This window comes from Eretmochelys imbricata, chromosome 1 (assembly GCF_965152235.1).
Source record: "Eretmochelys imbricata isolate rEreImb1 chromosome 1, rEreImb1.hap1, whole genome shotgun sequence".
NCBI classification, from domain to species: Eukaryota; Metazoa; Chordata; order Testudines; family Cheloniidae; genus Eretmochelys; species Eretmochelys imbricata.
In genome coordinates this window covers 309699773-309717068 of record NC_135572.1, presented here as the reverse complement: position 1 = coordinate 309717068, position 17296 = coordinate 309699773, and the positions used below count along the sequence as shown (strand labels likewise).

At 42.5% G+C, this 17296-nt stretch overlaps 1 protein-coding gene across 5 annotated transcripts in view; it reads right to left on the bottom strand.

Moving 5' to 3' along the window:
- Positions 1–17296, bottom strand: part of ZNF277 (zinc finger protein 277) — a 93326-nt gene that overhangs the window by 36136 nt on the left and 39894 nt on the right. For all 5 annotated transcript variants that reach the window (XR_013347976.1, XM_077834123.1, XM_077834104.1 and 2 more), the window contains 3 exons: positions 14729–14927; positions 8722–8810; positions 7359–7441 (listed from right to left, as the gene is read on the bottom strand). Coding sequence is in view for 4 of the 5 variants with exons in the window: in XM_077834123.1 (XP_077690249.1) it covers positions 7359–7441; positions 8722–8810; positions 14729–14927 (371 nt within the window). In the remaining variant the exon portion in view is untranslated. The remainder of the gene's footprint in view (positions 1–7358; positions 7442–8721; positions 8811–14728; positions 14928–17296) is intronic.

The window sequence follows — 17296 nt, the reverse complement described above, 5'->3', positions numbered from 1 at the left end:
AGTTGCTAGAAGCCTTTTAAGCCTTCACCTTCTCAGTCTATGCACAGGAAAATTCCTGGATATGTTTTCCTCATCACCTATGAACAAGGAGGCTATAGGTAAAAGAAAGATGCAAGTGATATAGAACATCTAAAAATCACCTTTAACAAAGAAGCTAATGTATTCAAAAGTTGACCATAAACATTTTCAGTTCCAGTTCCCTCTTTTCTTGGTCTTTCTTCCTAAAGAAAACCTTCCTAAAGCTCCTACTACATATTGCTCTCAATAATGCTGATCTGCCAATATGGAAAAATTCAACCAGATTATGAGCTAATGTCCACTTTCCATTTAAACGGAAAGGATCAGGGTAATAGCATATAACTGCACAGACCAGGGCAATAGTCTTCAATTGCACCAGTATATTAAACTGGGAATACAAAAGAAATTTGATCACTGAGAAGAAATGTGAAACTTGGAGGTTAGAAAAATGTCACACTTTGAGGTTGTGAGAAGTTCAGAGTCTCTGGCATAAAAACTGCAGTCTCCCAAGGGAGTCTGAGAAATTGCAAGTGTTTCTCTTCTTGGCAGCATTGTTTTGGTAGGAATTATCAGCTTCTCCCAGAAGCACTTAAAATAGCTTTGTATGGCTAGCAGCTTACAGCATGCCTATGAATGAATGACTTTTCCATGTTGCTCAAATGCAATAGACCTGACCTTAACAAAAACTCTAGGAATGTTGAATTAGAAAAGACAGAAGGTTCAGACTAATGAAGAAACATGTGTCTTCTTATACTCTCCATCTTAGTTCCTCAGGATAGATAGCACTGAAGGCCTCAAAATTCTAAAGAAAGAGCTTCAGAAATTCTGAAAAACAGATCTTGACAAGCATTAGGAATAGGGGACAGAAGGTTTGTCTAAAAACGTAAATGACCTTATCACTATAGAGTCTGAGCAAATTACAGTTATTAATGGGTTTTATCTTCACAGCCTCTCTGTGAGATAGGGAAGGATTTTATCCCCATGGTTGCAGATGGGAAACTGAGGCATAGGGTACACTAAATGAGACTAGGTCACACAGGGAATTTGTGAATAGAGTAAGAATTCAGCTGTTTTCTGAGTCTCAGTCCAGCATCCTATCCACTAGACTACCCAATTCCTACAGTTGTGGTTAAAGCAAAGGAATGGAGGCTGTTCCTGGTTCTTAAGACCACTCTGTTCTTCTGTTTCCCAGTTCATAAAATAATGATACTTATCCTCCTTTGTAAAGCCTGTAGAGAGTAGAGGTGCTATTACTGTTATGGGGCTTGATCCTGCAAGGAGCACTCTAGCCCTGATCCAGCAAAATACTTAGGCATGAACAGTTTCATTGTTAAGCACATGCATAAAAGTTTTCTTGGACTGGGACCAGAGTGCTCTGAAGCTTGCAGGTTCTAGCCCATCATATGTTGCTAGACATGGCCCCTCAATCAGTTTCTCTCTAGTCTGAGGCCATGTCCACTTTGAAAGTTTGGTTGACGTAAGTTGTCAGCGAAAGCTGCCAACTTCTGTATATTTCTTGGGCGCATGAACTCTTGGCTGCTTGGTTGGTGCTGGGAGTGTTCACCATGAATGGATGTATTGAGAGAAAATGCAGCACACCATGGGTAGATAAGCCTGTAAGCCCCATGCCGCCATCCAGCACAATGCCTACTGTGGAACATTTCTGCAGTGCTTTGTGGGTTACCAGCAATTCACCCAGGGATTTCACAAAAGTAGGAGTCAAGTTCCCACAATACAACTTTCTCTATCCCATACTGTTTGTTCCATTCCGTAATTTTCATGCCATTTTTAAATTCTCATCATTCCAGGAGCCACTTTTCAGTCTCCACTATGTCTCTGTCAGCAGCATGGACCCTTCAGAGCTCAGCATTATTTTACTCATTGCCAATACAGGACACACAATTCTTCTGTATTTGTGGAACTTCAACAAGCACTACTATAATCAGGTGTGTGAGGAGGAGATGTTCAACAACAATGACTGGATGCTAATGGACAGTGAATAAAAATGCCGGGTTGCTCCTGGCGTCACGGAGCACCTCCACATAGTGGATCGCAGTTTCTGAGCCTGAGAATGGAGTGCTGATTGGTGGGATCACATGGTAATGCAGATTTGGGATGACACTGCAGAACTTTTGGATGCGAAAGGCCACCTTCCTGGATCTGCGTGCTGAGCTTGCCCAGCCCTCCTGTGCAGGCACACTAGAATGACAGGTGCATTGACATTGGACAAGCGAGTGGCAACTGAACTCTGGAAGCTTACAACACCAGACAGCTATCAGTCAGTGTACAGTATAGAGTTAGCTCTCATGGGATAAGTTCTTATTGTAAAAAGTTCTTATCTTACCCTACTGGGAAATTATTTTGAAGTCCATTTGTTTAAATATGCCATGTTTCTGACAGAGGAGAAAGCTACTATGTGGTTGTTATTGATAGTGTGATAGCATTTAAACACCCACGTCAGCATCAGAGTCCCATTATGCTAGGCACAATACAAATTCATAAAAGTGATTGCTCTGAAGAGCTTATATTCTGTCACCCTTACTTACAATGGGAAGTAATTTACTCCTTAAGTAGGCTATTGATATCCACCTGCTTGAGGAATAAGATAGTGCTCAAGATTAGCAAGGGTGGCAGAATCTGACCCTAAATAATATTGGTTAAAATCTTCACAGGCAGAATACATATTTTAAATCAAGATCCCCCAGCAGATCTCTCACAAACTCACCAAGTACCTCTATGTCTAGTGTCTTTCTATTTAAATAAAAGTTACATTTCACTGCTGACTACTCAGAGAAACTAGCTGTTTATTGCTACAGGCAAATGAACTACTTAAAACAGCTTCTAGTTAAAAAATGCAGAGACCGCAACAAGAAGTCATTGGCAGGTTTTTACACTTAATGAATAGGAGTGCTATACTACTACATGGCACAGACTAGGATTGGTAAAATGGGATGCACTAATAGTCAGCCATTCTCTACCAGTCTGGTGGAGAAAATTAATTAGGAAGTATAGGTAACACCAGGCTTAATTATATTCCCAGTTGCATTAGTGTAAATACAGAGGCATAGAATAGAATTCAGCCCTCTGTCTACACTTTCAGCAGAGATTAGTTGCATGTACTTTGAATCGTGTATTGTGTTTATGACTGGTGGGGAGAGAAGAAAGGGCTATAAAAGGTGGAAATATAAAATGCTCAAAATTATAAATATCAAAACCCTCACAACACTATGCAAACTTGCAGTCTCTGGCCTACATCTCAGCTTTCATTATCTCATACAACTATGCTAATCTCTGCATCCAGCCCACGCCCCTCCTCCTTACTACTCATTTTGTCTCTTTTTCCCTACATCACACCATTCTCCATGCTGTCCCATGAGCTTGAAACAACCTGCTAATAATTGTACACAAAACACCTCCCTTCTTCTTCAAATCATCTGTTAAGACAGATCCATCTGTACCAATGTTACAGGCAAACAAAATCAGAACAGCCTCAGATTTTCAGAGTCCCTGTCATGGAAAGGTGAGAAAACCTCAGCCTGAGCATTTATGACGAGTGTGAGAAAGAGCAGCTCCACTCTCAGATTTGGGACTCTCTACTAATTAATGAATAGCCATACACAGAAGTTTTCAAACTGGGAGTTTTCAAACGTACTTCACAAAGTGAGCCAGAACAGGAGTTGCTTAACTAATGATAGTAGGCATGAAAAAAACCTGCTCGAGAATGCTAAGCAAACAGCAAAGGAATTTGATTGGCTGAGAGAAATCGTTGCTGAGCTAATGAGGGTCAAGAGAGGCAACAGAGAGGAGCTGGCTATCTGCCAGCATATTAAAGGTCAGTCTCATAGCTTGTTTGATGTCCAGAGTAGTCAGACTCCATAAGGACAGAGACAGTATTTGGCAGACTACTGGGAGAAGGGCAGAGGGACTTCTGAACACTCAAGCCTACCAGTTTTTTCACACAATTCCCAGCTTGCCACCAATTTAAAAGGAAACTGCAATTATGCATTTCACCTGTAAGAGCCACAAGCGATCAAGACAAGGAAAGAGTAGGCCCATTACTCAATGAGGAGGGAAGACAATAACAGAAAATTGTGGAAATGGCAGAGGTGCTTAATGACTTCTTTGTTTCGGTTTTCACCAAGAAGGTTGGTGGCGATTGGACGTCTAATATAGTGAATGCCAGTGAAAATGAGGTAGGATCAGAGTCTAAAATAAGGAAAGAACAAGTCAAAAATTACTTAGAAAAGTTAGATGTCTTTAAATCACTAGGGCCTGATGAAATGCATCCTAGACTGAGTCTAGTCAAGGAGCTGACTGTGGAGATATCTGAGCCATTAGCAATTATCTCTGAAAAGTCATGGAAGACGGGAGACATTCCAGAAGACTGGAAAAGGGCAAATATAGTGCCCATGTATGAAAAGGGAAATTACAGACCAGTTACCTTAACTTCTGAACCTGAAAGATAATGGAGCAAATAATTAAGAAATCAATTTGCATACACCTAGAAGGTAATGAGGTGATAAGTAACAGCATGGATTTGTCAAGAACAAATCGTGGCAAACCAACCTGATACCTTTCTTTGACGGGGTAACAAGCCCTGTGGCTAGGGGGGAATCAGTAGATGTGGTATATCTTGACTTTAGTAAGGCTTTTGATACTGTCTCACATGACCTTCTCATAAACAAATGAGGGAAATACAACCTAGATGGAGCTACTATAAGGTGGGTGTAGAACTGTTTGGAAAATCATTCCCAGAGTGTGGTTATCAGTGGTTCGCAGTCATGCTGGAAGGGCATAATGAGTGGAGTCCCGAAGGGGTTGGTTCTGTTCAATATCTTCATCAATGATTTAGATAATGTCATAGAGAATACACTTATAAAGTTTTTGGATGATAAAGAACTGGGAGGGGTTGCAAATGCTTTGGAGGATAGGATTTAAAATTCAAAATGATCTGGACAAACTGGAGAAATGGTCTGAAGTAAATGGGATGACATTCAGTAAGGACAAATGCAAAGTACTCCACTTAGGAAGGAACGATCAGTTACACACATTCAAAATAGGAAATGACTGCCTGGTAAGGAGTACTGCGGAAAGGGATTGGGGAGGCGGGGGGCATAGTGGATCACAAGCTAAATATGAGTCAACAGCGTAACGCTGTCGCAAAAAAAGCAAACATCATCTGGGATGTATAAGCAGGAGTATTGTAAGCAAGACACGAGAAGTAATTCTTCCGCTCTACTCTGTGCTGATTAGGCCTCAACTGGAGTACTGTATCCAGTTCTGGGTGCCACATTTCAGGAAAGATGTGGACAAATTGGAGAAAGTCCAGAGAAGAGCGACAAAAATTATTAAAGGTCTAGAAAACATGACCTACGAGGGAAGATTGAAAAAACTGGGTTTGTTTAGTCTGGAGAAGAGAAGACTAAGAGGGGAAATGATAACAGTTTTCAAGTACATAAAAGGTTGTTACAGGGAGGAGGGAGAAATATTGTTCTTCTTAACCTCTGAGGATAGGACAAGAAGCAATGGACCTAAATTGCAGCAAGGGCGGTTTAGGTTGGACATTAGGAAAAACTTCCTAACAGTCAGAGTGGTTAAGCACTGAAATAAATTGCCTAAGGAGGTTGTGGAATATCCATCATTGGGGATTATTAAGAGCAGGTTGAACAAACACCTGTCAGGGATGTGTCACAATACAACTTGCCCTATCTACACCAGAGTTTTAAAACATGTTAAATAAAATGTATTAGCTAATATAGCTTGAAACAACTTTTATCCTACTGTGGACAAACCCTTGGAGACAGAAGGTTTGAATTGAGAAGCAAGGGAAATCAATGGAAGCCATATTAGTTCTGATCTTTTCTTTTGTACAACTCACACAAACCTATTTGTCAGCTGACTCTTAATTGTTGGATTTATTCAGAGGCAGAGGGCTTCGCAAAGCAAAATAACTGTTTTACCTGCAAATCAACACTCAGATTGCAGCAAAGGGAAGTGAAAAACTGGATGCCTTTATTGCTGAAACCTGAGTTGTGACTTTCTTAGCCACAGCTGCAGCTTCAGCTCAGGGTTCAGCCTCAGGTTTTCAATAAAAAGCGGAAAGTCAGGATCTGACATTTCTAAGATTCAGAAAAGGGCAGAAAAAATTATGGATTCTTTAAGTTTCATAAAACAGCAATAAAGGGCACAAACATTTTAATTTTTTTTTCTTTACTTCACAGTTAACCTTTGATAAAAGCAATGTTTGCTTTGGGCCAAATCCTGCACTTCTGGCTGCAGCCGAGGAAGTCCCTAATTGCAGATGTGCTGGTGTGGGTCTGATGCAAATAAAATCCAAACCCCATGCACAGAAAACTCCCTGGGCTATTTTTATTGTGGTATCACACAAAGGCCCTGATTGGGAGTGGACCTGACTGTACGTAAGCACTGTGAACACATGCTGGAAGACATGGACCCTGCCCCAAAGAATTTACAATTTGGTGTACCCAGGTTCTCTGAACAGATCAGAAGAGGAGCAATGGATTTACTATCTGTTTCCCCCTCCCCATCTACCTACCCACTGGTGCTATCACTGCAGTTCCACAGGATGTACACAGCAATGAAGATTTCACATTGTAGGGCAACTCCTGCTTCCTCCTCTGAAGGCACAGAGAGCCCCTGGCAGTGAAGCTAATGTGTGTGGGGGGAGGAAGTGGGAAGGGAAAGGAGGATTTGGAGTACTGTGCCAGGGATACACATATTCCACAGGCCCAGAGGATTCACTGCGGCCCAATACTCTGGTGCGCTCTCATGTGACGGTGGGGTGCATTGGGCTACAGAGCACTTCTTCAGCCAGTGGGCTAATGTTGCTCTGCAGAGTGGCTAAGAAAAGATACAGCTTCCCTCTCATCTGCCAAGCCACAGCTACTGGGTTGGATGGGGAAGGGGGGCTAGCAAGAGGATTTGCCTTTGTAAGACCTCAAAATGCCATTCTGGTCTTCCCATTTTTTAAACCACAGTATTGGCGTATTATTATTACACACAGGAAAATTTGTGCTAATGCATGTCACATGCTTGCGAGAAAAAATTATTCAGCACATTCAGCTCTTTTTTTGCTCTGGGCATATTTCCCACTGGAGTGGAACACTGACATACAGCCTGCAGGTAAAACTACGCCAAGAAAATGTGTTTTGTTGTTGTGTTTTTAAACTGGCAATCAGGGAAACAAGCTAAAATGAAGATTTATCTCTGCAGTTTAGCATAAAATGCCTTCCTCTAATTCCATACAAATGTACATATTTGATTTTACATTATGTTGTTTCAGTTTCTTAAGGTACTTAGTCCTCAAAATAATTACTTACCAGTCTCTTTTGCTGGAGCTGTTCTCTTAGTAATCTGTCTTCTGGTAAAACATCACATAAAAGAAAATAATTGTCCTGTTCCTCTGTTAAGAGATTAGAAAATAAACGTAAAGGAGACATTTGCAGCTGTTTTGCCCTGTAACATGCTCAACCTTAATTTTTTCCCCCAGCCTCAGATATAATTAGACTGTTTCAGTTAAATATTTAAAAAATTAATGTAATTTTCATTTTAAGAGAACTACAGTTTTATTTTACACTGCTGGAGTTATTTGTGGGTCAAAGCCAGGCATAGCTAGGCAAAATCCCATTAATATAAATGGACTTGCAGCCATTTACACCACCAGTCGATTTATATAAGGCCAGAATGTGCACAGCCTTTGCATAGCTTCCCCACTTCCTTGTGCCCCCTCTATTGTATATAGGTTCTTATATGGCCCTTGTCACTGTTGTAGCTGAACACGTTCTAGTTGTGTATTTAATGATGCAACTAACATCCAATATGTGGTTTGCTCTCTCTCTCTTTCTCTCAGCAGAAGGAGAATTGTGTGTGTGTGTGTGTGGGGGGGGGATTGTGTTTTATTTTTATATACACACTGCTATGAGTTTATATTAGAGAAAACAAGACTGAAGAAGTTTGATCTGAACTGGGAGATAAAGCTGGTGAGGTCTGTGATGGTCCTTAGTTTCTGGGGAAGCTCATTCAACAGCCTTGGACTGGCCCCTGAGAAAGATCTGTCTCCTGCCCAGAAAGAATGTTCCATGGTGCCAGAAAAGCAGAGCTGTTGGAGCTTTAGATGATCTTTTGCAGAGGCCAGACACAACTGCCGTCTTGGCACTCTTAGTGCACTGAATATTCCCTCCTGTGGTAATAGTTCCCACTAGTGGGAGAAGAAGTGAGGCCATGACCCAACTGTGCACAAGAGTTGGCCATAGAGGTGTGCGGAGCTGAAGTATTTCAGTGGGTGTGCTTCCCTGCACATTGGGGCAGTTCTGTGAGAACTGTGCCTCCCATTCACACAGTTGGTACCTGAGCTCCCTTTGCAGAGCAATGCTGCTTCCAGGGCTTGATCCTGGAAGTTGCTGAGCACCCTAGCCCAGATCCAGCAAAACACTCAAGCATATACTTAGGCTCATTCCTATTCAGCCAGGCATTTAAATCCCACTGAAGTCAGTGGACCTAAGCATGCATGTAAGTGCTGAGCTGAATAGGTAGGAGCTTAAGTATGTGCTTAACTTTAACCACATGTGTAAGTACTTTGCTGGACTGGTACCCGGATGTTCACCATTTTAAAGGACTGAGCCTATAGTACAGGCCAGTGTATCAGGTCAGGAAATAAGCAGGGTAGATAAGGAGCACACTTACCTACTGGAGCTTCTGAATTTGTTCTTATCACACTACAGAAATCTGTGATGGGCTGCTCTGTGAACCTCTTCTTCCAATATAAAATGTATCTTAAAAAAAAAGCGTGTGTGTGTGAAGGAAGAACCTTTACCATAAAATACTGTATTTCCTAAACTACTGGTCCGCTGTATCCTACTCCCATCCTTTTAATTCTTATGTCAAAGAGTTTTTTGAATGTAAAATTACTTATCCAATGCTGGTTCTGTAGAGCTGCCATGTATTGCGAGACTAAAGTGAAATTGCTCTCCAATTCATGAAAGTTATTCAGCTTCACTTAAGCCGATTTCAGCAAAAACAGGCCTGATCCAAAGTTCACTGAAGTCAGTGAAAAAGAATTCTACTGGCTTCAATGAGTTTTGGATCAAGCTTCACATAAGTAATGGGAGTTGGTCACATCTTTAGAAAGACCCATCACTCGGTTACATTTTTACTAAAAAGAAATACTTAGAAATTCCCAAAATACTAGATATAGATGGGAGCTATATGTGATATCCATTTACCATTTCCATTTTCCATTTACTTTGGAGCAGGCCCTAAAATAGGAAGACATTCTCATGTTTGTTTCTAAATTAGTGAACTTCTCCTACTCTGAAGTTCTAAGGAGAATGATGCTGCATAACAAGAAACCAGGACAGAAGTTCATCTTACAAGATTGCATTAACAGCACTCCAGTGTTTACTCTTTCTGGAACAGGTTAAGACTCAGAGTTATTTGAGACACATGCAAAAATACAACACATGATGGAAGCATCAACTTGAGAAACTTGAATGCTTTTATACCAAAAATTTGGTAATGGGCACAAAAGGTATAACAATATCCAATGGCTGGATATTGAAGCTGGACAAATTCAAGTTCTTAACGGTGAGGTTAATTAACCACTGGAACAACTTACCAAGGGTTGTGGTAGATTCTCCATCACTGGCAATTTTAAAATCAAGATTGGATGTTTTTCTAAAGGATATGCTCCAGTTCAAACAGAAACTGAATCAGGGAAATTCTATAGCTGGTATTATGCAAGCGATCAGACAACAGAGCAGAGGTCCCCAAACTGGGGCAGGAATGTTCGGGGGGGTGCAGCGGAGCCCAGGCCACCCCCCACAGAGGGTGGAGAGGGAGCGCCACCCAGCCCCACTCCGCTCCCAGCTCCGCTCCAGCCCCACCCCCAATCCAGGCTCCTGGCCCCGTGCCCATCCCCACCCGCAGCCTTAGCTCCTGACCGCAGCCCAGCCGCAGCTCTGCACCCAGCTGTGGCCCCACCCTCGGCCCCTGGCTGTGGCTCCGTTTCTGACCTTGGCTCTGCTCCCGGCCTCAGACCTGCCTCTAGCTGCATCCCCAGCCTCGGCTCCCATATCCCTGTCCACGTCCCTGCTCCCGACTCCAGGGGAAGAGTGGGTCGCAGACAGGTAAGGGGGGCACGACGCTGAAAAGTTTGGGGACTACTACACTAGAGGATCACAGTGATTCCTTCTGGCCTTATAATCTGTTAATTATGACTGCATTCATAGGGAAATATGGCAATCCAAGGGCTTGTCTACACAACACTTAGTTTCCAGCAAGCTAGGGTGTTAATCTGCCCTGCACTAAGTGTCCACACAGACAGTGCTGCAATGCTAACAGTTCCGCAGTGAGCTTTAATTTATTCCCAAAGCTGTGTAGGTCAAAGTGCACTATGGAAATGTTTGTGCACTGCAGCAATGTCCACATGGATATTTAGCGTGTGGCAGGATAGTACAGGGTTGATGTACACCGCAGTCTACCATGAACAAAGTATTCGTGTAGAGAAGCTCCAGGTCACTCTAGTCAGAAACTGAAAGGACTCTCAAAATATTATAACCACATCTCAACTTTAACAAAGAGACAATGAATGTCTCTGCAAGAAATTTGGGACAAAAAGAGTCTCCACTCAGAGAAGATTTTTCTTTTGCAGAGGAACAAATTGAGGCCTGTAGCTAGGCTAACAGAAGTAGAAATGCAGAAAAACCCTTCCTCTGCCACCCACCAAAAAACAAAACCAACAACAAAACCAACTCTAACCACCCTCAACTGGGAAAGAAGATTTCTCCAGAAAATCCTGCAACAATTGCAATTAATGTTTTAGAAAGTTTAAACCAAGATTTTGTTATTATTTATTACTTGAATTACAGTAGGACTAACAAGCCCCAACCAAGACAAGGGCTCCCATATGTTAGGAGTTACTGTACAAACAGATAAGGGACAGTCCTTGTTCCAAAAAGCTAAGGATTTGGTCGGGGCGCGGGGGCGGGGGAAGTAAACCAGAACAGTCTACCTGCTAGTTATTTGGAATACTAAAATTAAACATGATCCTGAAAACACTTATATATGTGGTTAACTTTACTCATGAGGTGACTCAATGGGACAACTCACGAGCATAATGTGTAACTGTGTGCAAGATCAAAGCCCAAGTTGTCAGTGGAAATTATATTCTGTTAAGTAGATGCTACGAATGTTTTTAAAAATCCACATTGGTAAGTTAAAACATTTCAGATACTATTGTTGTAAGGATCAATTATAATTCTTACAACTGAAAGACAGGAGAAAAATGTTGGTGTTTTTTTCAGTTGGTGTATTTTGTGTATAGCCAAGTTTCCTTGTTGCCCTGAATAGTCATCTTCTAAGAGGAACTCTCCAGGGATTTGCAGGCTAAAATGCTGTGGACAAGAGGTCCCTCCAGCTCCCTCCTACTCTGGCAAGCCCCTTCAATAGCTAAAAAGTCTAACCTCACATTGTAGGAGTAACAGGGCTTATGCAGAACTGGAGACAGTACAGCAAGCAAGGCAGAGCATGCTGCAAAGTTGGAGGTTCACCATTTCACATCCTGCTGCCACTTTGAATTAGGTTTGGTTCCTTTCCACTTGCATTAGCAGGGAAGAGAATCTAAATAGCAATTTTCTAGAAAAGGTGATTTTAAATTACATTTCTGTAGCAAGAACAATCCCAACAGCACCATTTAATTAGCATTCCTTTAGTGAACACTTCATTTTTGTTTATATGAAGAAATTAGCATTATCTCCAAAGAAGATTGCAAACAGAAACAAGTGCCGTTATTTGATTTTAGCAATGTTAAGCTTACACTTCTGAACAAATGAATGATTCTTAGGATTTTATGTGGCCTACTTTTCATTTCCCATGTTTCATCTTAATCTTTCACTGTAAACCATGGTATTTAGACATAAATCACTGCTTTGTAAGTGAGCCTGATCACAAGAATCCAGAAAAGTGGGTATTGTGTAAGTGCCGAGACCTACTTTGTTTTAAGTGGATAATTTACCTACTAAAACGTATCATTTCAACAAAGCAAACAACAAAAAAGAGTAGATACGAGCCAGCCTGGTGGCCTAATACCACACAGTACCATGCGGTAGGGTAGAGTTTCAAGCAAGAGATTATACACAAATCCACATCTAGATTTGTGAGCCAGCTGGACCTGAGCTAGCTGCTGAGGGAGATGTAGGAGAGAGCTGGGATGACCAATGATGTAACTGTGGAAGGGGTCTCAGTTACACAGAAGTGGCAATACTGCATGGCACAGTCAAGGATAAAGTGGAAACGAAATGGAACAATACAGGCCTAATTAAGGTAAATTGATACGACTTCTTAGGCAACCCTCCCATCACTAAATTCTGAATTACTCACGCCCAGTGATAGAGAACAAGGCAAGACAGAAAGAACTAGCTAAACAGTAGCCATGCAGAGATGGGAATAAGGCCTCAGAATGAGAGGAAGGTAGTCAAAAACAGAAAAAAAGTAGATAAACCAAAATGTGTGTCTAACAAGATAGCTGGCCCTTCAAATAAAATCAGGTCCAGCTCTCCTCCTCCAGTCCAGATACACCCTAGTTTGGTGTAATGAGGACAACAGGGGGTCCCTTGGAAGCTATACATGAGAGACACCCCAAAGACAAGAGAGAGCTCAGTACCCAGAGTCCGGAGAGGGAGCTCAGAAGAGCAGAGCTGGGCTGAGAGCGTCATAAGAACAGCCATACTGGGCAGACCAAAAGTCCATCTAGCCCAGTATCCTGTCTTCCAACAGTGGACAATACCAGATGCCCCAGAGGGAATGAACAGAACAGGTAATCATCAAGTGATCCATCCCCTGTCACCCATTCCCAGCTTCTGGCAAACAGAGGCTAGGGACACCATCCCTGCCTATCCTGGCTAATAGCTATTGATGGACCTATCCACCATGAATTTATTTAGGTTTCAGAGTAGCAGCTGTGTTAGTCTGTATTCGCAAAAAGAAAAGGAGTACTTGTGGCACCTTAGAGATTAACAAATGTATTTGAGCATAAACTGCATCCGATGAAGTGAACTGTAGCTCACGAAAGCTTATGCTCAAATAAATTTGTTAGTCTCTAAGGTGCCACAAGTACTCCTTTTCTTTTTGCAAATTTATTTAGTTCTTTTTTGAACCCTGTTATAGTCTTGGCCCTCACAACATCCTCTGGAGTTCCACAGGTTGACTGTGCATTGTGTGAAAAAATACTTCCTTCTGTTTGCTTTAAACCTGCTGCCTATTAATTTCATTTGGTGACTCCTAGTTCTTGTGTTATGGGGAGGAGTAAATAACACTTCCTTATTTACTTTCTCCACACCAGTCATGATTTTATAGACCTCTATCATATCCCTCCTTAGTCGTCTTTTTTCCATGCTGAAAAGTGCCAGCCTTATTAATCTCTCCTCATATGGCAGACACTCCATACCCCTAATAATTTTTATTGCCCTTTTCTGAATCTTTTCCAATTCTAATATATCTTTTTTGAGATGGGGGTGACCACATCTGCACACAGTATTCAAGATGGTGGCGTACCATGGATTTATATAGAGGCAACATCATATTTTCTGTCTTCAGAGAGGGGATGCCTGAAAGAAGGAGTGGTGAGAGTTCCCTTGTTGAGCAGTGAAGCCAGATCAGGTGGGTGAAAGCAGAGGGCAGTCAGGGTATGGGGGGTTCACCTACAAACTTCTCCAGGCCAGAGAGCCATGGCCCGAAAGGGCTGGAGGCTGAAAGCAGCAGAGGGAGATGCCTGCTGGCTCTCTGAGTCAGGGAACTGAAGCTGGGGGACAGAGAGGGCAGAAGGCTGGGGAATGATGAAGGGGTGAATCTGTTGATGTTTCCAGGCAAAAGCTGAAATCATAACTGGGAAGGAAACAGCAGAGAAACACCGCATCCAGAGGGGCTGGGGTGAGGTCTGTTGCAAAACATTGGAGCTGTACCTGAGAGCTGGAGGCATGGTGAGATGCTGGAGCTGTATTTGGTGTGTGGATGGACTGTTCGGATTTGAAAAAGTGCGTGTAGAGGTTGGGCTGGGCTAGGGAAACTGGACTATGGTTGAGGGACTTTCTGTAATAAATTTCTCTCTCAAAGGGCTATTTCTATTCTGAAAACTGGTGTGGAATTACTGGGACTCCAGAAGAAAGGGAAAAGTGAGGCAGACACGTCTGTTCTGTCATAGCCCACTACTGAAGGTGTGCCAGGAGAGCTGCCATACCACATAGGAAAATGAATGTGGGCAGGTGAAAGGACCCTGAGAAGAGGGGAACTAAGTGCGTGAAAGAGGGATATTGAGGTATGGGACTCCTTGCAGGGCCCTTTCTGAGGCTACAAGGGGACACCCTGGAGAGGTCAGCCCTTTGACACAGTGTGCTTTATGAAATCAACAGAACTTGTCAATACAACAAAATAACTTCATCTGAAGACACTGACATTGCTATTGATTAGCTGGACAACTGGTTTCTTGCCAGTTGGCAATTCCTATGTCCTAACTACCAATCACAATTACCTATTTGTATGTTTTAAGCAATACACTATAAATAACATCAAACCAACACTGTTAGATAACAGTTTGCAAATGTTCCAAAAAAGTATCAAAAAGTTACATACCAGGTGATCCACGGTACGCATCTTATTTACACATTTGCATGATCTATTTTAACTGAGAAAAATTTACCTTCTGAAATCTGCAACCAGCTTGACATCTGCTATGACAAGCTTGTGTTCAATAATCATGTGCTTCAGAAGTTGGTCTTGTTCTGCTTGTGGAAAATATTCTTCACAGAAAATACAAGGCACAGATGGAGACTCTTCCACAGCAGCTACACCACATGGATTTTCTGGCAAAGACAGCGGCTCCAAAATACACTCACTATCTGAAGGAAACAAAAGCAAAAAAAAAAAAATCTTTGTTGGACTTCAATTTCTCCTTTAATCTCCAAAATAATCTTAAATAAACCAACATTCTTTCAAAAACCTATTTTGTATGGATGACTCGTAAGCAGTGTAGGTAGAATCAGGAGCAAGGGAAAACAGCTTTTGTTGCTTTAACATGGCTTCCGCCAACAACAGCAAGGAGCAGATTTATTAGCAAGGCCACCAAATGTTTCTTCCTCAAAGCCAGCCAATGGCACCACTTCTAGAGTGGGTTGATGAGGCTCTGACAGCACAGGGGAACAAGCTCTAACTGTGATCCATGACTGACATTAAGGCAGGGTGTATGTGTCATGTAGTATGGTCTGGGTGATATGTGTGTTGGTTATTAGTGCAGGGAAGTTTCTTCCCATAAGTTGGACCCACTTTATTTTCTCAGAAACTAGCCCACATGCTGGTGCGCGTGAGGGATGTGTGTTAGGTTGACAAGGTAGGTGAGGTAATATCTTTTATTGGACGAACTTCTGTTGGTGAGAGAGACGAACTTTCGAACTCTTCCTCAGGTCTTCCTCAGGTTATAATAATAACCTGATAATAAAAGGTTAGATTGTATAGGGTGGGCTGTTTTTGCATGTGGATTGATCCCTGTTAGTACAGACCATCTCTTGTTTACAGGAACCTTTTAACACTCACTCACTTTTGTATGATTATATAAATAATTTGCCTTGTTCCACCAGACATCTGTTAGTTTGACTCAAAACGTTTCTTGTCGCACAGATGTGGTTTTTGCTGATGGAGAGGCCTCCACTGGAGGAGCTGGATCTGCTGAAACATTTCTCAGCTGTGCACGTGCTGGGAAAGGAGCTGTTATGACCCACATATTAAGTATTACCTATCAGCTCTGTGTTCTTGGGGAATCAGGGTGCAGTACCCAGCCTGTCTGAGTCATGAAAGACCTTCCTCCCCCCAGACTCTGCTTGAACCAAAACCTATCAGAAGAAAGACTTACAAAAAGCAATGAAAAGGTAGTGGGAGACATACCTAAACCCCTGGGATAAGGATGACAGGATTAAGGAAACTCCCCTAGCCTCATTTGCATCCAAGATGGGACAAGGAGGCATCTCTATTAGCATACAAAATGGAGAACAGAGACTCCAAGGCAAGAACCGCACAGAACTCTGGGAAGCACTGCATGACAGTGGATCTCTGTTCTAGGTGTTAATGAACCCATACCTGCATACACCCAGCTCAGTAGTTATCAAACCAATTCTAGTAATAAATCCTATATTGGTATCCAAAATAGTGAAGCTCCCTAATTGCACTGTGAGCTCCCACAAAGGACCACCACCCATAGCCAGGAATGATCAGCTCCCATTGTCTAGCTCGAACAAAACAACTTTGGTATACTCGCTTGAGCCACCAGTTTACACATAAACAAATCTAGTGTTCTCCCTTGAACCATTGTAGTTTCTCTACAAAAACCCCTAACCATGCTCAAGCTAATGTCTTAATGCCTGGATCCAAAATCTGAATCAGTTCCCTGGGGACTTCATCTTCTCCTGAGTGATCGTGCTGGGGGCTCTGCCTGTCTCCAACACTCTGGACCCCCAATTGATTAAAGCTTCATGCAGTGGTGACAATCCAGCTCTTTCTCTCTCTACGTATAACCTTCTGACCCTGACTAGTGTGATCAGCTATAGTTTTCTAAACCTGACTTTTATACTCAAATTTAAGTTAGATTTAATATTATAACTGTTTTGTTTGTTTGGCTCCCCTATGGTTATTACCTGGCAATAAATAACTTTCATGATTAAGCTGGGTGCTTCTCTCTCCCCTCCCAACCCGGTGGGTTTTTTCGGTTTCCTCATTCGCTCTGTAGCAACGCTCCTCGTACCTAAGCTAAAAGATCCTTGCAGTGCCCAAAAATCCTGTGAGGTTTGCTCATCAAGTGGGTTACTACCAGAACAATCTTAATGTGAAAACTGGGATAGGGACGTGCTGAACCTGGGACCTATGAGGGTGGCAGCATGGAAGTGCTGCTCAACCCAGTCTGCTGAATCCAGGGGCATATGAGGGTGGCAGATGGAAAGTACTGCTCGACCCAGCATGCTCAGGCGAACTCTATTCCTGTTCGGTGCCCATGGCATAGGAGGCTGGCAGCTTGGAGGTGCTGCTCAACCCAGCCTGCTGAGTCCAGGGACATATAAGGGGTCAGATTGGGAGTGCTGATTAGCCCAGTCCTCTCAGACACGTTCTATTAATGTGTGCGTGCGTGAGTCTGATTCTGGGGCTGGAAGAACCCAGCCCTGGAGAACCTAGGTCTTGCAGGATAGCTCCACTGGGAGGGAACTTGCAGCAGGAAGAAGTAGAG